At 43.7% G+C, this 24,528-nt stretch overlaps 1 protein-coding gene across 2 annotated transcripts in view; it reads right to left on the bottom strand.

Annotated features, from left to right (window-relative positions):
• The window catches only part of PFKFB1 (6-phosphofructo-2-kinase/fructose-2,6-biphosphatase 1), an 89,656-nt gene extending 66,024 nt beyond the window's left edge, over positions 1-23,632 (bottom strand). Inside the window, exon 1 of one of the 2 annotated variants that reach the window (XM_073600203.1) lies at positions 23,460-23,632. In XM_073600203.1, coding sequence (XP_073456304.1) covers positions 23,460-23,508 — 49 coding nt within the window. In that variant the 5' untranslated portion in view covers positions 23,509-23,632. The remainder of the gene's footprint in view (positions 1-23,459) is intronic. The other variant, XM_073600202.1, reaches the window with a different exon arrangement.
• Positions 23,633-24,528: the final 896 nt, after the last annotated feature.

Here is a 24,528-nt window from a genome sequence, read left to right as displayed (position 1 = left end):
CAAGAATGGCTTCAAGACCTGGGCCAAAAACCAAATCCCCCTCAAAGGGTAAACCGCATAACTTGGCTTTAGAGGCTGTGTCCCCGGTCCAAGTCTTGACCCACAGAGCTCTGCGCGTTGAATTGATTAGGGCAGATGATCTGGCCAACATCCTAACTGATTCCGCCGAAGCATCTGCTATATATCCAACGGCTTTCATAAGCACTGGTAAGGTCTCTAAAAGATCCTTACGAGGTGTAGCTGCCTCGATATGAACCTTCAGTTGTTCCAACCAGTGCTCCAGGTTTCTGGCTACCACTGTCGATGCCATAGCTGGCTTTAAATTTGCAAGGGTGGAATCCCAAGCTTTCTTTAGCAGGGAGTCAGCCCTCTTGTCCATGGGGTCCTTGAGGATACCCATGTCCTCAAACGCGAGGTCAGTGTTTCGACACCTGAGAGAAGGCCGCATCCAGTCTAGGCTTTTTATTCCAGACCTGTGCGCTATCTTCCTCAAAGGGAAACCTGCGTTTGAGGGATCTAGAAAAGAAGGGGGCCCTCTCTGGGTCCTTCCATTCTCTCTTAACTGTTTCTGACAGAAACTTGTGCACCGGAAACATCCTGTGTTTCACTTCACCCATGCCTTGAAACATCTTATCGTGTAACGACAGCTGGGCCTTGTCCTCTGTAATATTAAGAGTAGTGTGGATAGTTTTTAGTAGATCATCCACCTCCTCTAGAGACAACTTATATCGAGAAGAAGAAGATTCTCTCTCTTCCTCTGCTTCTTCCTCTGATTCTGTAGCCACGCTACGATTTTCCTCCTCCGAGTCACTGTCACCCCTATATGCGGAAACAGAAGACTGGGAACGAGGTACTGAGCTGCCTGCGGCTGGACGTTTGTCAAGGTAGGATTTAAATGACTCAAAAGTCTCCACCAAATCCTTCCTAAATGAGCTCAGTAAGTCCTGCTGAACCACAGGTACACCAAGAGTGGTTTCCTCCTTCACTAAGTCTGCAATGCACCCTTTGCATAACACTTTTGCCCAAGACTCTTTAAGCACATTTTTACAAGATGGGCATTTTCTTTTAACAGGAAAAGACGAATGCTTGGTCTTTTCTTTTGCCTTCTGAAATACACAAACAAAAGAACACCTATAAACAGTATGCTGAAAAAGAGTGGAAGAGCTAACACTTTAACCCCCCTCCTTCACTCAGCCAGTAAATCCCCCCACAGATTTACTTCACAATCTTAAACACATTTACTTTCTGCTTCAATACACAGGAAGAATGCTGCAGGCTCTTTTCAACATTTACCAAAGAGGGAACTAAAACATGCCCATAGAGTAAGTTACAGAGACACGCTGTCCCCGCTTACCTGGGCCTGGCTGACTTGTGTGGCTCCTGCCACCACCGATTGTTCCTCCTCCATATTGACAGGATCTGCAATGGTGTTTGGTGCTTGTTTTTTAAACTTTCCCGGTCCACTCGCCGCTGCGAGGGCCGGAAATGACGTCAGCCGGAAGAGACCCGCCCTCCCCTCCTGCGTTCCAGCGGCCGGAACCGGAAGCCGCGTCGCTAGAGGTCCCGCCCCCGGCCGTAGTGACGCGCTCGCCACCGGAACCCGGAAGGCTGAGCGATGGGGTTGAAGAGGAGACGCCGCTCCTTCCAAGCCAGCCGCCGGTCTAAAGGAGCTGGGACCCCCCGCAGCCTGACCCTCGCCGGGTATGAAGAGGAGAGGACGCCGGAGCAACCCCCGCACGTGAAGGGAGGAAGCTGGGCTGGCCTGCACAAACAAAAACAGAAATACCGGTATGCCCCAAACTCTCTCCACCTGGAGACAGCGCAGCACACCCCTGGTTCCCTGCAGCGCTTCCACCATGGCGGAGGAAACACTACAACTGAGGCCATGGTGGAAGTGATTGGTCTTTAAAGAAAAAACTGACTGCAGTGTTTCCTGGGAAAAGTGGGTGGAGCTGCGCTCTCTCCAGGTGCTGTCCTGAAAGACGAGGGGAGAAATTTAGTTTTTGGCTCCTTCTGTAGTCAAGGGAGCAGTAATAGTCCATTCAGGATTTGAAGAGGCTGAAAGTGACCGCTTCCCCCTATTTCTGGAAGAGGTTATCAGAATATGGGGCTCAGAGAGGCAAATTACCAGCCTTTTTATCATACCCTAGCCAATCCCTGGAGTGGCATGCCCAGAAGGCGGTTGGGAAGGTGATAATTAGTCTGGAGCCCTGGAGAGAGGGTTCTTTCCTGGTCAGAATGTTCTGAAGCCTCTGGGGCTGCTGCCCCCTGAGGCAGCCTGTGGACTGTGTAGCTGTTTTGAGAACTTAAATCAATCTCTGAGGAACTGGTTACAGGACTTAATCTTACAAAATCTGGTCTGGTAGAAGGATAGTATTCCTCACTGGACCATGTCAGGTGGAAGCTGGAAAGTGTGCAGCTGTCCTAGGGATACCTACAGCAGAATCTATTTGAATGTTTGAGTACTTGAGGAATCTGAGAGTGGTGTTTTTTGTTATTTTTTATATTTCCTCTACTCCGCTTTGCTAATTATCCATAAACCTAAAATTCCCTGGTTCCCCCTAGCCCTCAGGTGGGAGTCAGATTTTTTTCCTACTCTGATCTTGCCCATTTACTGTTCGTTCCAGGTATTCCCCCCAGATATTTTGCCCAATTCAAAAAAAAAAAAAAAAAAAAAAAAATTTATAACATAAAATACAAAAACTAGTAAGGTCTACACCGAACATTGTGGGTAACCACCTTCAAATACTCCTGTATCCTCAACCAAGCTTTTGTTTATTCTGTATTATCCAAGCATTGACCTTGTACCTTTTGTAGCAAAGTCACTTTAACCTTTGTTAGTATTTCATACAACAGCTGAACTCTCACCTAAAAAGATAGTTAAAAAAAAAAATAAAAACATAAGCACAAACATTACTTATTTAAAGCTGCAACTAGCATTTTAAAACCCCTCACCAAGAATCAGCCTATACCCTTGAAGCCATGTAGAGGACATGCACAACAGATCCCTAAGCCTGGGCCCGGAGCTGCTCAGTACTGGACGAGGCTGGGAGGCAGGAATGGCGTTATGCCACAATACATAAAAAAAAAAAAAAAAAAAAAAAATCCTGTATAGCAGATCCTTATCAGGGAGTTGGTCGTTGCCAGGACTTGAAATTGAGAAGCTATACACACACGCTCCTAACTGAGGAGGTACAAAAGGAGGGTGCATGAGAAATGGCTACAAGGGCAACACAAGTGGGGAGAAAGCTGAAAAGGCACCAAGACCTAGAAACCAAGCAGATAAAAGACTTGGAAATGCCATGAAATCTTGCTGGAGGCTGTTGCTAGAATGTATGCACCTGGAAAGCAGCACACACTTGTTAAACATATCTACCTCAACCCAACCCTTGTTCAGCATTGGGTTGGAAACGACCCATTAATAAAACTAGTAAAGATCAGATTTACGAAAAAAAAAACAAAAAAAAAAACAAACATTTATAAAAATGTCAAGAAATGTCAAACATGGCAGGGAAATGTTAAAGCACTGACTTCCTTGCTGATTAAGTCTGTATTTGCATAATAGATAAAAGGGGCGCAGAGAGGGTTTATCAAAAAGTAGAACTTTAAAGAGTAAATATTTTAATATATCTTCATGTGACAAAACTGTAGAAATGACACTTTGCTACAATGTAAAAGTAGTGAGTTTACAGCTTGTATAACAGTGTAAATTTGCTGTCCCCAATTACCAATCCATTTAAATATAGTATTCTAACCGCTTGCCAACCGTATACTGTGTGGTGTATGTATGCACACACATTAATGTGTAAACTGCTGGCAACAAAAGTGAGTACACCCCTAAGTGAAAATGTCCAAATTGGGCCCAAAGGGTCAATATTTTGTGTGGCCACCAATATTTTCCAGCACTGCCTTAACCCTCTTGGGCACCAGAGCTTCACAGGTTGCCACTGGAGTCCTCTTCCACTCCTCCATGACGACATCACAGAGCTGGTGGATGTTGGAGACCTTGTGCTCCTCCACCTTCCTTTTGAGGATGTCCCACAGATGCTCAATAAGGTTTAGGTCTGGAAACATGCTTGGCCAGTCCATCACCTTTGCCATCAGGTTCTTTAGCAAGTCAATGGTCGTCTTGGAGGTGTGTTTGGGGGTCGTCATGTTGGAATACTGCCCTGCGGCCCAGTCTCTGAAGGGAGGGAATCATGCTCTGCTTCAGTATGTCACAGTACATGTTGGCATTCATGGTTCCCTCAATGAACTGTAGCTCCCCGGTGCCGGCAGCACTCAACCCAGTCTCTGAAGGGGGGGGGGGGGGGGTCAAATCATGTTTGGCTTCAGTATGTCACATTACATGTTGGCACTCATGGTTCCATCAATGAACTGCCGGCAGCACTCATGCAGCCCCAGACCATGACACTCCCACCACCATGCTTGACTGTGGGCAAGACACACTTGAATTGGATGCAGTGTGCACCATCTGGTCTGAGCACTGACAGACTGACACCCCCCACCCACCCATTCAACCTCTGCAGCAACGCCGACAGCACTCATACGTCTATTTCCCAAAGACAACCTCCGGATATGAAGTGCGCTCAACTTCTTTGGTCGACCATGGTGAGGCCTGTTCTAAGTGGAACCCGTCCTGTTAAAACCGCTGTATGGTCTTGGCCACTGTGCTGCAGCTCAGTTTCAGGGTCTTGGCAAACTTTTTATAGCCTGGGCCATCTTTATTTAGAGCAACAACTTTTAGATCCTCAGAGAGCTCTTTGCCATGAGGGGCCATGTTGAGCTTCCAGTGACCAGTAAGAGTGAGAGTGATAACACCAAATTTAACACACCTTCTCCCCATTCACACCTGAGACCTTGTAACACCATAGTGTCACATGACACCAGGGAGGGAAAATGGCCAATGGGCCCAATTTGGACATTTTCACTTAAGGGTGTACTCACTTTTGTTGCCAGCGGTTTAGACATTAATGGCTGTGTGTTGAGTTATTTTGAGGGGGACAGCAAATTTACACTGTTATACAAGCTGTACACTCACTACTTTACATTGTTGCAAAGTGTCATTTCTTCAGTGTTGTCACATGAAAAGATATAATAAAATATTTACAAAAAAATGTGAGGGGTGTACATACATAAAAATTAAAGCGTAATACTCCTAACACACAACATACAGTGCATTGAAGAAGTATTCACACCCCTTGAAATTCTCCACATTTTGTCATGTTATAACCAGAAACATAAATGTATTTTATTGGGATTTTATGTGATAGACCAACAAAAAGTGGCACATAATTGTGAAGTGGAAGGAAAATGATTTTCAAAGTTTTTTACAAATAAATACCTGAAAAGTGTAGCTTACATTTGTATTCAGCCCCCCTGAACACACATACTTTTAGCCTGCAATCTCCCAGTTTTCAGCCCACTGAAATTCTGCAAAAAATCCTAGGGATTCCTTCAACGCCCTCTAGTGGTCACAACAGTTTTACAGTCAGCACATGATCCATAATGCTGGAAAACAATTTATTTTTTGGCAAAGGTGTAAAGACCTAGTCGGCGACTCATGGCAGTTTGCTACAGAAGTGACGTTCCGTCACCGCCATCTTGCTACACCCCACACTTGTCCACAGTAAGGATACACCAAGAAGGTGGAAGCAGAAAGGTTGTTACACCCACCAGAGTTTTGCATTTTACACGTATTTATAACAATAAAGTGAGTTTCTATAGTGAAATACAGTACTTAGAACTCCGTCTGACTTCTTAGATATTGAATTTTAAAAGCAGCGAACTACTTCTGTCAGGATTAACAAACCTGTGAGATGAGCGGGGTTGCTGTTGCTTTTAAAATTCAAGATCTAAGTAGTCAGGCGGAGTTCTGTATCCTGTATTTCACTATATAAACTGAGTTTACTGTTATAAATACGTGTAAAAACGCAAAACTCCGGTGGGTGTAACATGTCCGCGTTCCCCCTTCTTAGCGTATCCTTACTGTGAACGAGTGTGGGGTGTAGCAAGATGGCGGCGATGGAACGTCACTTCCATAACAAACTGCGATGGGTCGCCGAATAGGTCATCACAAAGGCAAACCACCATAGCGCCTTTTTTTATATGGGCTGCAAGGAACAGTACAAATCTGTAATTATAGTGGTGCAGTTATATTTTGAAATCAACAAAAAAAATTTTACAAAAATGTTTTCAGCATCTCCTATGTCAGGGATATAAAATTAGCAGACCTCCAGCTGTTGTAGAACTATAAGTCCCATGAGGCATAGCAAGAATCTGACAGCCACAAGCGTGTAACCCAGAGGCAGAGGCATGATGGGACTTGTAGTTTTGCAACAGCTGGAGGTCCGCTAATTGCATATCCCTGTCCTATGTCATCCCACCGTTCCTCCAGTATGTTAAACAGGTACTGAAAAAGCTACAATTCCAATGTTGTCTTAATTATAGAATACATTAAAGTAAAACCATAGGCAAAACTTAATTTTCTCCATTTTGGATAGAGTAAGGGAAGGTGAAAACCCCTGTCAGTTTTTTGCCGTCTGTGTCCCCATTGGGGACATTCCCCTTCACTTCCTGTCCCATTGGCCAAACAGGAAATTAAGGTAATAACCTTTGGGATTCCCATCCCAGGTCACCAGAATTAGCGTCCCTTATGATTTCCTCTTACTTTGGGGACAATGCAAAATATGGGATTTTTTACTTTCAATAATGGTAAACAGGACAAGAAGGGGATCAATATTCCTAATAGGGGACACAGACAGCAACGCAAACTTCACAACTCCACTATATAATATAAATAAAATAAAAAAAGCATTTTTGATTGCACATGATTGGATGATGGAAGTCAACATTTACTAAGCTGGAGCAACTTTGCAAAGTGCACTGTCAATTTGCCTTTAGTAAATCAGCTAGTCAGTGCAAGATCCTGCCCTCTGCTTTGGAAATGGCAGAGACACACATGTCTGCGCATGTGCACTGGGGGCGTTGGAGATCTCAATGCTTGCGCAGACATGCCATGGATCTCTGCCTGGTCCCACGGATGTGTTTGCATTCATACCTGAGTGTTTGTATGAGAGTTGGTGTACAGCGTTTTTAAAGCGCTTTTGAGCTATGGCGTTTTTAATTAGCCAAAAGAAAAATTATCTGCTTCATCATTTCTTACTATGTTTTTCATCCACTTATTTACTTTTTTGTAAGGGGTTGAGAGTTAGGGTTAAAAATGTTAGCGATTAGGGGTTGTTCGAGCACAATATATTAGGATTAGGGTTATTTTATTTCTTTATTATGTACTTTATTTTATTTGAGCAAAAAGAAAAAAAAACATTGATGGACAAAGCATGCTAAAACGCACAAAAAAGCAACAACGTACTCAAGACAAAAAAAAAAAAAAAAAAACCCAATGCCAGCCCCTTCCCATAGATCCTTTATACACCAAGTAATTGTAAGCCTAACCTGCAAATACCTCATTAGTACCGTTCTTTATAGCCGCGCTCCTCCAAGTGTAGCTTTAGATTGGAGGAGAGCGCTCACGTGACCATCCATAAAAACAGCGGAGGAGAGCGATCACAAGACCGGCGCTACAGAGAACGGAGCAAAAAAAAAAAAAAAAAAAAAAAAAAAACCCTGCCGACACCCTGTTTTAAACACATTTTAAAATGTTTTTTCCTTTTTTTGTTTTATAAGAGTGTGTTTGTGACATATCAATCCATCTATCCACACACAAGCACGTGTGTTTGAGCTTTGGGGTGCACACCCCAATTCAATAGGCTGCTCACACCTACAAGAAAGCCACGATGACTTCATGGACTAGTGCACCTGCGCCCCCCTGTACAGGGATATTAGGGATTTGAAATATTTTATCTAGGCAGCATGACATTCCTCTTTAAAAATTGGGCCGGACTGGAGCATAAAAGAATGACAGGGCTACATAGGGGCTAAGAGATAAAGGAGCCAACAGTCTAGAGTGTAATATTGAGCATGTGAGGACAGATAAGGGATAAACTAAACGACAAAAAGCTGGGGGGGGGGGGGGGGAGACTGCAGAAATGTGTAAAAATAGCAGCAAATAGGCATCATAAGCACTTGTGGCCAGGGGTTAAAACCCCATTACATTACATGGCAGCTCAGGTGATGCACATGCTCAGGTAAAACAAATTATACAACACGGGATGAGAAAAGCCTGCGGTGCTTGTGCCTCTGGAGTAGCAGTCCTGGGGTACCAGAAGAATACACTATGGGGCATTTCCACGTTCTGTGTACTGTGGGAGACCAGATATAGTGAATGCAGGGTCCTGGGTTTAGTAACACTTTAATATATCACCCTATATGGTTGGCAACCAGGCAAGCATTAAATGGATTAACACAATTTAACATACAAAGTGATTAACAAAAAGGACTAGGAATAAGGACATTTGGCATCCAGATCATCATAAACCATAGCAAGGCCACCACAAGAACAGTAGTGAGCAGTAAAGTTTAATTTACTGAGTGCTAGAACTATATTGCCAGAGAGTATTTATTGCAGGAATGTTAGCATTACAGGAGGGGCAGTCCTTTTGAGAGGTTCTTATGTCAGCTATCATTTAGGCACTTAACCTGCATACAGTATAGGTAGGATATCTTGGCACAGGTGCAAGGTAGATGTGGTTCAGTATAATGCAGTAGAAGGGGCAGTCTAGGCTTGGAATAAGTGCGGTATAGAGTGCAGTATGGATTAGGTACACTTAGAATTCTGCTCTTAGTGGCTCAGTCCCTGCTAGCAGTATCAGCAATGGGCAAATAGCCCTCTCACCAGTCCCCAGGATGCTGGGAGAACTCTTGCTGTAGAAAAAGGGGCCCCCTCAGTCTCTCCCCAAACAACTCTGGTGATCAGTGGTGGGAAGCAGAGGGTAAGTAGACTCTCTCATCTCCCTGTAGCAACAGTGCAAGTGCTCTGATATGGGTGGTGCTGTGCTGCCCCTCAGATGTCCTCACTCCTAGTCTCAAGCGCCAATCTTTGCCGATAAATTTTACCGCTGACAAATATTCAGACAGAGGTGCTCTCTCTGTCCAACTCCCTTGGTGCCAAGAGGAAGAGCTTTCCCAGGCAGTTTAATAAAAATCTCTCTCCTACGGCACAAGGCCTATTGGGATCTGTTGCGTAAAGAGTCTATTCGTCCCATTATATGGCTGCCGTCTCAGACTACAACTCCAGTCTATGTGCTTGTTTAGCTTTATCACACCTACTGGCCAGAAGAGAATGGTGCAGCATAAAAGTAACTCAGTAAAGGGAGGGAATAAAAGGCAACATCACCTTATCCATATTCCTGTAGCCCAGCACCTGGTTGAAGCACCTAGGCACTTATTTTTGCACATGAACGTAGCACTTTACTCTCGATGAGTATAGGACTAGGACTTGCCCTGAAAGTCTTTGAGGGTGGTCTTTTGGTCAGGTTCTCCTTTAGGGTTTTCTTTAGGGAAGCACCATCTAGTACTTCGATGGAACTAGCCCTTGGCCTCCTAAAGAATAGGGTCCACCTGGTGGGATTGTGTGTTCTTTTTTTATTGCAGTTAGCCTTGTGTGCACACCAATTATACAGAGCAGGGATCTTCCACTTACCCAGCTGTCAGACGAAGTCCCGCCTCCTGGGCCAGCTCCTATGATAGGCAGCACACTGGTGACATCCATCATTGGAGGCAGGAATTCTGAGGACAGCGGCCCCACGGGGTAAGTAAGAGATCCCCGCTCTGTATAATCCGTCTGCTCTCTTCGCTCGCTATGCACTGGTCACAGGTAAGACTGAGCTGATGGGCACTGATGACTAATACACTCTTCAAATGTGCTTTAAAATACATGGTTTTCCCTTTTATGAACAAGGAAATAATGACGTTATGCGGTTGGGCTGGTATAATGCTATGAAGCTGGTATAAATGATTTCCAGAAATAACGTATATACACACACATCATACAATTTGTTACCTAAACACATACCACATACACTGCATATCTGATTTAATGAAAATATGCTTATAATATAGTAAACCATTTGCAAAAAAAAATAAAGTACCCGGATTTCTGGTCACTTTAGAAGAGAAACTCATTGTAACTTTTCAAAGTCAGCTTGTGCAACAGTAACAATATTGACATGAGCTGCTGGCAAGGAAGAGATACTATGTAACATAAAGAACTGTAAATCAGTAAACAACTTTTTAACCAATTTCCAGACCTCCTGCCGTCGTTACACACCGGTACTTTGACATTAAATACCGGGGTTATGGTAACAGATAGCTGCCATAAACCTAGTATTTTCTGAAATGGTGGGCGGTCCACTTTAAGATAAATAGTCTCCGTGGCGGATTCACCACAAGATCACTTTATCAGCGGCAGGAGAGGTGCCTTTCCTCTTACCGGAGCCGGTGGTAGCGGCGGAGACGATCCTTACCCCTCAGAGGCAAGTCGAGTGAGGGAATGATGGCCCCCACTCGGCTCAATTCCATTGGATGACAGAAGCCATGTCAAGTGTCACTTTCACCCAACGGCCTAAATAAAAAAAAAGAAAAAAGGGACTTAAATTTAATTTTAGTATCAAATGTGAGCTCTGAGGTCTATTTGACCCCAGATCTCACATTAAAGAAGTCCTGCCATGCTTGTTATAGGAAGAAAAGGGATCCAAAATTTTAATTTTATTTTTTAAAAGTAAACAGGGTAAAAATAAAACGTTAAATGAGAAAATAATGTTTTTTTTTTTAAATCGTCCTGTCCCGCCGTGCAGAACTGTGTTCAAACCACACATGTGAGGTATCACCGCGATCGTTAGAGCAAGAGCAAAAAAGTTCTAGCAAAAGACACCCCCTGTAACTGAAAACTGGTAACCTGTAGAAAATTTTAAACATTGGCTATGGAGATTTTTTAAGTGTCAAAGATTGTTTGCTATGCCACAAGCGGGCGCAATTTTGAAGCATTACATGTTGGGTATCAATTAACTCTGCGTAACTTTATCTTTCACAGTATGAAAAAAGTTTGGGTTAACTTTACTGTTTTCTTATAATTAAAAAAAATGTATTTTTTTCCCCCAAAAAAATTGCATTTGTAATACCACTGCACAAATATGGTGTGACAAAGCATGGCAGCGACTGCCATTTTATTCTCTAGGGTGTCTGAAAAAAAAAAAAAAAAAAATTATATATATATATATATATATATATATATATATATATATATATATATATATATATATATATATATATATATATATATATATATATATATATATATATATATATATATATATATATATATATATATATATATATATATATATATATATATATATATATAATATTTGGGGGTCCCAAGTAATTTTCTAGCAAAAAACCTGATTTTAACTTATAAACAACAAGTTTGAAAAAATAGGCCTGTCCTTAACCGCTTGCCGACCAGCGCACATTGTTACATAGTAAGTGAGGTTGGAAAAAAAAAAAAAAAAAAAACACAAAGTATCAAGTCCAACCCATGTGTGTGATTATATGTCAGTATTACATTGTATATCCCTGTATGTTGTGGTCATTTTAGGTGTTTATCAAATAGTTTCTTGTAACTATCAATGCCCCCCACAGACCACCGCCTGTGGAAGGGAATTCCACATCCTTGCTGCTCTTACAGTAAAGAAGCCTCTACGACTACGTAGTTTAAGGTTAAACCTCTTTTTTTCTAATTTTAATGAGTGGCCACGAGTCTTATTAAACTACCTTCCGCAAAAAAGTTTTATCCCTATTGTGGGGTTACCAGTACGGCATTTGTATATTGAAATCATATCCCCTCTCAAGCGTCTCTTCTCCAGAGAGAATAAGTTCAGTGCTCGCAACCTTTCCTCATAACTAATATCCTCCAGACCCTTTATTAGCTTTGTTGCCCTTCTTTGTACTCACTCTATGTACGTCGGCAGAATGGCACTGGCAGGCAAAGGGGTGTACAGCTATGTCCCCTTTAAGAAGCTGTATCGCGAGCGCGCCACCTGAGGCACGCGGTCTCCATAACCTCTGGTCCCATGGACTCTATGTCCGCGATCGTGTTACGGAGAGGAAGAACAGGGAAATGCTTACGTAAATAAAACATTCCCAGTTCTGCCTAGTGACAGGACAGTGATCTACTGCTCTCCGATTGAGAGCAGTGATCACTGTCCTGTGTGTTGAAGCCCACCCCCACCCACAGTTAGAATCACTCCCTAGGACACACTTAACCCCTTTATAGCCCCTAGTGGTTAACCCCTTCACTGCCAGTGTCATTTACACAGTAATTAAGGCATTTTTAATCACACTGATCGCTGTATAAATGACAGTGGTCCAACAAAAATGTCCGATATATTGTCGGGAAAAAAAACAAAATGCCAAAAAAACTATCCTCTATTTTGTAGACGCTATAAATTTTGCGCAAATCAATACGCTTGTGTCTTTTTACCAAAAATACGTAGAAGAAGAATACATATGGGCCTAAACTGAGGAAAATTTTTTTTTTTTTTTTTTTTTATATATTTTTGGGGGATATTATAGTAAAAAATAATGCGTTTTTTCAAGAAATTGACGCTTTTTTTGTTTATCGTGCAAAAAAATAAAAACTGCAGAGGCGATCAAATACCACCAAAAGAAAGCTCTATTTGTGGGGAAGAAAAAAAAAAAAGTCAATTTTGTTAGGGCACAGCGTCGCACAACCTCACCATTGTCAGTTAAAGTGACGCAGTGCCGAATCGCAAAAAACGCTCTGGTCTTTGGGCAGCCAAATCGTCCAGGGCTGAAGTGGTTAAAGCAGAGTTACAGGGGAAAAAAAAAAACCAAGTTAGACTTACCGGTAACTTGTTTTCCAGGAGTCTTTCAGGACAGCACCTTGAGAGCGTGGCTCCACCCACTTGACAGGAAACATATCTCCACCAAACTTTAAAAGGAGGCTCCTTCCCACTTATCAGTAGTAGTAGTAGTAGTAGAGAACCTCCGGCCCAAGCTGGAACACATAATCAGAATATGGTTAGTCACAGCATAGTAATTTAATACAATAAGGACGGGTTGCTGCTGTCCTGAAAGACTCCTGGAAAACAAGTTACCGGTAAGTCTAACTTGATTTTTCCCTTAACGTCTTTCAGGACAGCACCTTGAGAGGATAACAGACTTACCCACTTAGGGAGGGACCACAGCCTGCAAGACCTTTCTGCCAAAAGCCTGTTCACTGGCTGACAGAAGATCCAGCCTGTAATGACGGACAAACGTAAGGTAACTTGACCACGTAGCCGCCCTACAAATCTGATCTGGGGTGGCACCAGCCATTTCTGCCCATGTAGTGGCCTGAGCCCTGGTAGAATGCGCCTTAATTCCCAGCGGGGGAGATAGCCCCGATTGAGAGTAGGCTGCTAGAATAGCCGATTTAAGCCATCTAGCTATAGACCCCTTAGAAGCTTGTTGGCCCTTCTTTTTACCAGAAAAAAGTATAAATAGAGAATCCGAGGATCTAAAGTTACTTGTTACCTCCAGATACTGTAATAAAGTCCTTCTTACATCCAAATTGTGGAATTTGCCTTCTTTTTCCCCCGAAGGGTTAGAGCAAAAGGTTGGCAGGATGATCTCTTGCGACCTATTGTGTGCTGACGCTACCTTTGGCAATAAACCCGGATCGGTTTTAAGTATAATCCTATCTGTGTAGATAGTTAAAAAGGGTCTCTTAACAGATAGGGCGTGCAGCTCACCAATTCTCCTTGCTGATGTTATTGCAACTAAGAACAAGGTCTTAAGAGTAAGATTCCTTAGAGAGATTTCTTGTAGTGGTTCAAAAGGTTCCTTTGTAAGGGCTTGCTGGACCACTGATAGATCCCAATTGGGAAAGTGCTTAGCCGAAGCTGGTCTAGATCTGATAAGTGCCTTGAAAAATCTTATAACCAAGGGCTCAGAAGAGATTGGTCTTTCTAGAAATACTCCCAAAGCAGCTACTTGAACTTTAAGGGTGCTGACTGACAATCCCTTGTCTGTCCCCTCTTGAAGAAATTCCAAAATTGACACTAAATTTTTTACTTTTCTCTAAGTCAAATGACAAAAAGAGTTGAAGACCTTCCAATATTTAGCATAGATTTTTCTGGTCACTATTTTCCTACTGGAAAGTAAGGTAGTTACCAAGGGATGTGACAGACCTTTGTTTCTTAACAGCTCCTCAGAAACCAGGCCGTGAGGCTTAGACTGGCCACTCCCGGATGCTGTATTGGACCCTGTAGGAGCAGGTCCTGCCGGAGAGGCAGCCGCCAAAATGGTTTGACTGCCATTTGTAGAATGGTGGAAAACCATGCCCTCTTTGGCCAAAATGGAGTAATTAGGATTACTGCCACCTTCTCCCTCTGTATCTTCCTTAACACCAACGGGATAAGTTGGAAAGGAGGAAATGCGTAACCCAGATGGAAGTTCCAGGGCTGGATTAACGCATCTGTCCCCTGGGCCTTGTCGTTTCTGTGAATAGAGAAAAATACTGGGAGTTGTGTATTTTCCTGTGACACAAATAGGTCTATTTGCGGTTGACCCCAGGCCCTGGTAATCATTGCAAAGATTTCCGGATTCAGGCTCCATTCTGACTCCTGAATCTGCCTTCTGCTTAGATAATCTGCCACTACATTTAAGGTGCCTTTGAGGTGGACTGCTGATAAGGACCGAACATGCTTTTCTGCCCAAACCACGATCTTTGAAGCTAGCAACAGAAGTGTTTTGCTTCTTGTACCCCCCTGTTTGTTTAGGTAGGCTATGGTAGTGGTGTTGTCTGAGAGGACCCGGACATGAGAACCTTGATGGATAGGAGAGAAGGCATCTAAAGCTAAGGCGACTGCCTTTATTTCCCTCCAATTTGAGGACCTCTTTGCTTCTGTCCGAGACCACATTCCTTGTGTGAAGTCTTGGTCTAAGTGAGCTCCCCAACCCCATACACTGGCATCTGTCATTACCACTTTTTCTATTGGAAATGACCAGAGCAGACCTTCTGACAGATTCTCCTGTCTTCTCCACCACCAAAGCGATCTCTTGACCTTGGTGGGTATCTTTACCTTTGCTTCCAGAGATTCTGACCTGTGATTCCATAGTCTCAGGAGAAAGCTCTGGAGAGGCCTGAAATGTAACCTTGCCCATTGGATGGCTGGTATGGTTGCGGTTAGGGTTCCTAGAGATGACATCACTTGTCGGACTGATAATTCCTGGCTTGCCTGTAAGGACGCTACCACCTTCTGGACTTTCCCCTTCTCTTCTGGGAGAAAAATCTTTTGTTCCCTTGAACAGATCTGATACCCCAGGAATAGAATTTTCTGGGCTGGATTGAAATTTGACTTCTGCATATTTATGATCCAAACCAGGGTTTCTAGATGACCTCGGGTCTTTCCGAGGTTGTCTAGCAGTCTTTCCCTGGAGGGGGCAAAAAGGAGTAGGTCATCCAAGTACGGAATTACCGCAGTCCCCTGCATGCGAAGAGGTGCAAGCGCTTCTGCCATAACTTGTGAATATTCGTGGGGCAGAAGACAGGCCAAAGGGGAGGGCCCTGAATTGCAAATGCAGAACCTCTTTTCCCAAATTTATCGCCAATCTTAGGAATCTTTGGGACTGCGGGGCTATAGGGATATGCCGATAGGTATCTCGAAGGTCTATTGATGCCATAAAGCATTCCCTCGTCAATAGATTCTTGACCGTGAAGATGGAGTCCATACGAAACCTTTTGTATTGGACTGATCTGTTCAGTGGTTTCAGGTTTAGGATTAACCGAAGATCTCCGGATGGTTTCTTTATCAGGAATATACGGGAATAAAATCCCTGATAAAGCTCCCCCTGTGGGACGTAAGTCATAACCCCCTGATCTATCAGATCCATTAATAGGCTCTTCATTGCCAGGGATCTTGTTACATCTCTTGGAAGATTTGTCACCAAGTACCTTTCTAGGGGGAGATCTGAAAATTCTACATTGTAACCCTGGGCTAGCATATTCAGAATGTACTGGTTTTCTGTTATGCTTGCCCAATAGGGGAGAAAGTCTTGTAGTCTTCCCCCTACCTGTAACTGACTGTCATTGGGTCTTGCTGGCTGACACAGGAGGATGGAAAAGGACATTTCCTCTGCCCTTACCCCTCTGTCCTGACCAGTTTTTCTTTTTCTCTTGAGGCTTGTTTTGTTCCTGAGCCCTTTGAGGACGAAAAAACCGTTTGACTGGTTGTTTCTTCCTTTTGACAGGAAAAGATTTCTTTTTATCTGCAGTCCTGTCCAGAACTGAATCCAAATCAGGGCCGAACAATAAGTCTCCTAGAAAAGGGACCCTGCATAATTTTTAGATGCTGTGTCCCCCTGCCAAGTCTTTAGCCATAAAGCCCGTCTAACCGAATTAGCAAGGGCTGCCGCCTTAGCTGTCATCCTGATAGACTCTGCTGAGGCATCAGAGACATAGGCTACGGCTGCTGAGAGGGTAGAAAAGGAGTCAAGGATTTCTTGCTTAGGGGAATCTGCTATTATATGAGCTTTAAGCTGATTTACCCAATACTCCAAGTTCCTGGAGATGCAAGTAGTTGCCATTGCTGGCTTAAGGTTGCCCATAATGGATTGTCAAGTCCGCTTGAGCTGTTGATCCATTTTTTTTATCCATGGAGTCTTTTAAGATCCCCATATCCTCAAATGCTAGATCAGTAGATCTTGACACTTGAGAAAAGGCTGCATCAAGTTTTGGAACCTTATTCCAAAGAGCTGCTGGGTCTTCATCAAAAGGGAACCTTCTCTTATGAGCCCTAGAGAAAAATGGTTTCCTATCAGGGTCAGCCCATTCTTTTCTGATTGTTTCAGAAATCACTGCATGGACTGGAAAGGTACGGGACTTAGACTCACTAAGCCCTGCATACATCTTGTCATGTAAAGACATCTCCTTATGCTCTTCCTCAAGGCCTAGAGTAGCATAAATAGCCTTTAAAAGGCCATCCACCTGATCCAAAGACAATTTATACTTGGAAGACATATTTTCCAGCTCATCACTATCCTCATTTGATTCATTGGGATGGGGAAAGCCCTTCCCGGTTCACAGGATCTCTCTCCCTCTCCCCCTCTCCCCCTCTCCCCCTCCTCCCCTTTTTGGGAGGGGCAGGCGCTGGACGCCGGCGCAGGAGCGTATCCCCTGAGGGAGAAGCACCGCAGTGTGGAATGAGTGTATCTCCATACGGGCGGGCTTTTGGCGTAGCTGACGCCAAGGGGGGAGGCGGGGGGCAGGGGGTAGATAGTGGGCTGGAGGGTGGAGGAGGGGAGGGAGGGTATGAGGGAAGGAGGGTCATTAGATGGGAGGGGATAGGAGGCGGGATGGGGTGGGCAGGCTGTGTTGAGTATAGAGGTCAACACGCACACCACTAAAGATGCCTGACATCAAATTTATATCCTATAATGTAAAAGGGTTGAATTCACCCAGGAAAAGACATAAAATATTGGGGGAACTGTGTCTTCTACGAGGGGACATAGTTTTCCTGCAGGAAACCCACATGACCCTCGAGATCCCTCATTGGTTTTACAGTGACTCCCCTGACAGGGGGTCTAAAGGAGTAGCTATAGGGCTTCTCAGTACGGGACAGATTAATAGACCCTGAAGGTCGTTATATATTTTTGAAGGGCTCTATAGGCACAAGAATGTTTACGTTGGCCAATGTGTACTGCCCGAATAGAAGCCCAACCACCTTCCTAGGACAAGTGCTGGAGAAACTGTTGGGATTTGGTGAGGGGGAGATGGTCCTGGCAGGGGATTTAAATTTTTGCTTGGACCCCGCCCTGGACAGTACGTCTCGTGCCCAGGGGATTAAGAAGGTGTCATTAGGAGCTATCAGGCGGAAATTATTCCACAGCCAATTAATGGATGTATGGAGAGTACAACATGTTAAAGAGAGGGATTACACCTTCTCCCCTGTGCACGGGACCTACTCCAGGCTGGATTACATTTTTGTGGACCATAGCTTGCTTGAGGGGGTCGTAGAAACTAGAATCGAAACAACAACCCTCTCAGATCATTCACCGGTCACGATGAGGCTGAAGCTCCCTGAGTTGGGGCGAAGTTCTTTTTCGTGGAAGCTGAATGAGGACCTGCTCAAGGATCCAGAAGTGTTAGACCGGATCCAGAACGAGGTGAACCTGTTTTTCAATGTAAATGACACGGGTGAGGTATCACCTTCTATTCTCTGGGAGACGCACAAAGCCTACATTCGTGGGATCCTTATATCCATAGGAGCAGGTCTAAAAAAAGAAAAGGAAGGAAAAAAAGGGAAAAACTGATAGCGGACCTGTTCCGTCTGGAACAAGTACACAAAAAGTCCAAAGGGCAGGATATGGACTGTTATCATGCAATGGTCGCTGGGAGAGAGGAGCTGAGGGACATGATGGAGCAGGAGGCTAAGAGAGCCACCAAATTAATAGCCAGAGATAAATATCTATGGGCCAATAAATCCAACAAACACTTGGCGAGATTAATCAGGAAAAAAAAAAGAGGGCGGAATTTCATTGAGAAAATAAACGGTACGGGTGGGAAAGAGATTGTGTCTAGTGAAGGTATGGCCGACGAGTTTAGAAAATTCTACGCCGATCTGTATTCTATAGGACAAAAGGGAGGGGAGGTTAGTGCCCGGTTGGCAAGGAGCAGAGAATTCCTAAAAGAAGCAGGTCTAAAGGTACTATCTGGGGAGGACAAGGATCTCCTGGACAAACCTATTGAGGAGGAGGAAATCACGGCAGCGCTAAGAGACACCCTGAAGGGCAAGAGCCCAGGCCCAGACGGTTTCCCCTCCACCTACCTAATGAAAATGAAACACATACTGGTCCCCAGGCTATGCCAATATTGGAACGACCTGGGCACCAGATGTGAGATGGAACGTGAGGCCCTGTCTGCTACGATAACTCTAATATTGAAAGAAGGGAAGGACACCAGGATGTGTTCAAGCTACCGGCCCATATCTCTGCTCAACGCGGATGTTAAATTGTACGCTAAGGTCCTGACGAACAGACTAAAGGGATATATGGCTGGCCTGGTGCACCCGGACCAGTCCGGCTTTGTCCCGGGAAGACAGTGCAGAGACAACGGGGTACGGGCGGTGCTGTTATCAGAGCATTGTAGATGCAGGGGACCCCCAGTTCTATTCCTGTCGATAGATGCCGAAAAGGCTTTCGACAGGGTAGACTGGGGGTTCCTGCTGAACACGTTGGAAGTCATGGGGTTCGGGTCCAGGTTTATTTCCTGGGTTAAGGTCCTATATAGTAGTCCAACTGCAGTGGTAAGGGTGAACGGGGCCTTATCAAAATCTTTTGGAATGGAAAACGGAACTAGGCACCCCCCTCCTGTTTGTCCTGTCCCTCGAACCTCTTCTGGCCTCCATCCGGAACAGCCCCGACTGTAATGGGGTGTGGGTGGGAATGGAGGAGCATAAATTGGCAGCATTTGCCGATGACATAATATTTTTTGTCTCAAATCCCAGAGTAACCCTCCCCAATCTGCTGCAAATCCTTAGATTATACAGAGAAGTTTCCAATTTTAAAATCAACCCCGGCAAATCCGAAATCTTAAATATCAGTCTCACGAAGCAGGAAGAAGATCACCTGGCCTCAGTGTTTCCCTTTCCGTGGAGAAAAGGAGATCAATTATCTTGGTATCAAGTTAGCCAACTCCATTAAAGAGTTATTTCAAAGAAACTACATCCCATTATTAGACGAAATCAGGCAAGAGGTAAGGAGATTGCAGTCGAGGCCGCTCTCATGGTTTGGGCGAGCGAACGCGGTTAAAATGATGATCGCCCCAAAAATTTTGTATAAATTTCAACTGCTGCCGATCCCTCTACCAAGGTATTTCCTGAGGGTTTTAAGGAAATTAATTAGCGAGGCTGTCTGGGGTGGCAATAAACCACGCATCTCCTACGCAACATTGAGTAGAGGGAAAAAAAAAAAAAAAAAAAAAAAAGGGGGAATAGCAGCACCAGACTTTAATAGGTACTACATTGCCGTAGTGCTCTCACGGGTTATAGAATGGAGTAAGAAAGGGACAGATAAGCGCTGGGTGAACATTGAGTTTTCCTTAAGTAATAATAACTTGGCACACGCACTATGGAATCCCCCAAAATTTAGAATATTCAGCACTAACACTTTTAAATATTGGGACAAAATACACACTCAGCACAAATGGTCGCACAATTCACCATTAATATATATGAAAAATAATCCATTTTTTGAACCGGGAATGCGGACGGTGGGCGGGAATTGGTTAAAAGAGGACGCCCTCCAACTGAAAAATTTTATTAGTAAGGGGAAAATACGCACTTTCACTGAATTGAGTAGAGAAGCAGAACTCTGGGTGATGGATAGGTGGAGATATCTCCAGCTCTCCCATTTTATAGGCAAACTTCCAAAACCCCTAAGAAGCATGGAAGAGCTTAGACCCCTGGAGAAACTCTGTATGGCGGAGCACCCAGGGGGTGTCATTGTAATAGAAACACGTTGGGAAAAATTTTGAACTTGGTCCACTACTCAGCACTAGACAATAGGAGAACGGAAATCCATTATAAAGTTCTAGCAAGATGGTATGCCACCCCAGACAGAGTAAGCAGGATGGATGGGACAAAGGGAAACACCTGCTGGAGGGGATGCCCAACCGCAGGCACAATGGCCCACATCTGGTGGGAATGCACCATTATAAAGGTCTTCTGGAAAAATATCCTGTCCCTGACAAAGGAATTTACGGGGAGGGAAATTGAGGAAGACCCTTGGGTCTGCCTCTTCCACGGTACTCAGGACTCAGTCAAGAGTTACAAAACCTCCTTGCTCCCTATAATACTAGATACAGCCAAGAGACAGATCGCTCTAAACTGGCTGAACCCTTTAAGTCCCAAAACGCGAGACTGGCTTATCGATCTTAATGAAATATTCAACGTTGAGTGTTTAGATCGGCGGGGAATGGAACCGGATGAGGATTTGGAGCATAGGGGGAAATGGGCAGGCTGGCTTAAATTTAAAAAATCATGGTCCTATTTAAGGGAGATTATATAAAAAGGGTATAACAAGTATGGGTCGATTATGGAGGAGAGAGCGGGCGAGACGCGATTAGCCCCCACCGAAGTACATCCCGCAGGGGGGGGTTGGGAATGGGAGGGGGTGGGTGGCGTGCCCGTGGAGCCATTTGGTTTTTTCTTCTGAATTCATAGAAGAATCTGTATTACCGGCATGCCCCTGATGGGAAATGTTCTGTATTGGAAAATGATAAAGATTAAAAAAAAAAAAAAAAAAAAAAAACACAGAGGAGTGGGGCAAAATCCCTCCTGAGATGTGTGCAAACCTGGTGACCAACTACAAGAAACGTCTGACCTCTGATTGCCAGCAAGGGTTTCTCCACCAAGTTCCAAGTCATGTTTTGTGAAGGGGTCAAATATTTATTTCACTCATTAAGATGCAAAACCATTTATAACTTTTTTGAAATGCGCTTTTCTGGATATTTGTTGTTATTCTGTCTCTCACTGTTAAAAAAAAGGCTAACCGTTCAAATTATAGACTGGTCATTTCTTTGTCAGTGGGCAAACATACAAAATCAGCAGGGATGAAATACTTTTTTTCTCCCCCCACTCACGTTATGTAGACAAAGCCTTAGCCTCGGTTCACACCGAGGCGACCTGCACACGACTGCCGGGGCGACTTGCAAGACGACTTCTGTATAGAAGTCTATGCAAGTCGCCCCCAAAGTAGTACAGGAACCTTTCTTCTAAGTCGGAGCGACTTGCTGGACCATGGGGGAGCACCATCTACTGGGGGAGTGGAGGAAGTAGATAGTCTTCACCTCTCCTGTAGGCCAACCCTAGCAGCGTCATGTATGTATGTATGTATGTATGTATGTATGTATGTATGTATGTATACACACAATAGTAATAAACAACTTATTTTTATATCCTAAGGCTCTTTCACACTGACGATCCGTATGTCAGTCCTTCCATTTTCGGATGAAAAACGGACATACATGTATCCCTATGGAGTGTCGGATGTCAGCGGTGACATTTCCGCTGACATCCGACCTGCTCCGATCCGAAAAGCGTAACGGAGGAAAAGCCTACTTTTCCATCCGTTTTCGGATCGGGTGACGACGGATCGTCACCCGTCATCATCCGTCATCATCCGATCCCCCATAGGGGAGAGCGGCGCTCTGACAGGTCTGTCGCTGCACAGTGTGCAGCGACAGACCTGTCATCTTCCTGCTCAGCAGGGATTGGCGGAGCGATCCCCGCTGAGCAAGCGGATGTTCACAGGGTGGATCATCACTGATCCGCCCCGTGTGAAAGAGGCAACAAATCCTAAATGATAAACTAAAAATATAAATAACTATTTTATTATTGCAGACTTTAGGTTATGTCGCCTGATTAATACATTTTATATCGTACACTTTAGGATATGTTGCCTTTAGACATTTAAAAGTTAATATTTCCCCAACCATAACACTACATGCCTGGAGTTTGCAGTGTAGGGGCAGTCCCTGTGTAGGTTTCCTCCCACGCTCCAATGACATGCTGGTAAGTTATTTTTGCTCCTGTCTAAATCGACCCTAGTGTATGGCGTTAGGGTCCTTAGATTGTAAGCTCCTTGAGCACAGGGACCTTTGTGAATGTACAATGTATATGTAAAAGCGTTGTGTAAATTGACGGCGCTATACAAGTACCAGAAATTAAAAAAAAAAAAAAAAAAAAAAAAATTTCCTAAAATGTATAACTAGAAGGCAACATATCCTAAAGCATACAATAAAAGGTTTTTTTTAATATATTTTTAGTTAATCATTTGTTGCCCTTTAGTTATGCACAAAAGAAAAAAAAAAAAAAATTATATATATATAATATATATATATATATATATATATATATATATATATATATATATATATATATATATATATATATATATATATATATATATATATATATATATATATTTTTATATATTTTTTTTTCTTATTTAAAGTATAACTTATATTATTTATTTTATTTATCCTCCCTTTCCTTTAAAAAATAAAATAAATAAAAAAAAGTTATACTTTTAAGATTTTAATCATAATCATCTTAAGTTGTATTTTAAATCACCTATAACACTGCAGCTTTTAGAAACCAAAAAAAGCTATGTTGTTGACAGAGTTCCTCAATCACTATACTAACTTGCTGCATTTTTTTCCCCTTCCTCCCATAGATCATCCCACTTGTGAGTACAAAATCCCTTTTGCACCCAACCTGGTTGAAACTGCTAGTTGTCACAGAAAAAAAAAAAAAAAAAAAAAAAACCTGGTTACTAGAGGTACCACAGACAGTTCTTTTCTCAGCAGGAATAATAATAATAATAATAATAATAATAATAATAATAATAATAATAATAATATTCTTCTTAATAATAGATGATAGAAGTATAGAGAGGATTGGGACTCCCCCCGTGCACAGACAGGCTGGGTAACTCACCTGGGATCCTGGAGGCCTTGTCTTCTAGTAGTTTGTAGTTGCCCTCCATTGTGTTGTGTGCCTATGACCTCAGACACAAGCAGCCAGCAGCTCACTAAGCGTCAGGAAAAGGTCAGCTTTACCACCCAGGAATATAAATAAAACCAGCCCTTGCCCTTTCTGTCTGTACTGATTGCAGCTTAATATATTCCCCCGGCACCTGCTGTTCTACTCCACTCAATAATCCTCATGTGAGCCGCTGACACACCACACCAATCCCAGGACACAGCTGACTTAAAACACATTAGTGGGGATGAGAGTGTAGCAGGACAGGTAGTGAAGCACACTGACAGAGCCAGCTAGGATTACCTTACTACAGGCCTGCAATATATATAGATGATGGGCTGAACCAGGCAATGGGAGAATTAAAGGAGCCGGCTGGGGTAGGCCATGGGGGGGGGGTGTGCAGAGCGTGCAATGCAGAAAACCAATACATCCCCCCCCCCCCCACTGCCTGACCTTGAACAAGCCAGTGCGGCCCAGGATGGGTGATTGGAGCCCGGCGGTGATTGATTGCTGGACTGGGGTGAAGGATTGAGTGTTAACCATTCAGAGTCATGTGACGGGGGTCATAGAAATGGAGGAATCAGAGGGAGGCCTTTATTGTCCTCAGAATGTCCTATCTTGGAGGACGTCTTTTGGGGCTTACGTCACACTGGCGGCAGAGGGCGGGTAAAAATAGGCAATTAATCTTTGTTTTTACCACCCCTTCCCAACTGCCCACCTCCACATTTACATGGCGGGCAGAAGGGAGGGTTCATATTGCTGCAGCAAGCAAGTATATCTCAGCATATCACATTTGAGGCCTTGTGTACATGTGTGGCTGAGGGGCTGTAAAAAAAAAAAAAACAGGCCACTAAGCTGCATTTTTACCACCTCCTGACTGCCCACCAACAAATTTACAAGTTCATATTGTCAACAATTTGTAAACTCAGAATGTTGTGTAGCCGAGGGTCGGTAAAAAAAAAAAGGCAGCTGATCCATGTTTTCCCACCTCTGACTGCCCCCTTTACATAGTAACATCAAAGGT

The sequence above is a fragment of the Aquarana catesbeiana genome, linkage group LG09, assembly GCF_042186555.1.
Source record: "Aquarana catesbeiana isolate 2022-GZ linkage group LG09, ASM4218655v1, whole genome shotgun sequence".
NCBI classification, from domain to species: Eukaryota; Metazoa; Chordata; class Amphibia; order Anura; family Ranidae; genus Aquarana; species Aquarana catesbeiana.
Note: the sequence above shows the minus strand (reverse complement) of the source record. Positions and strands in the feature narration are given on the sequence as shown.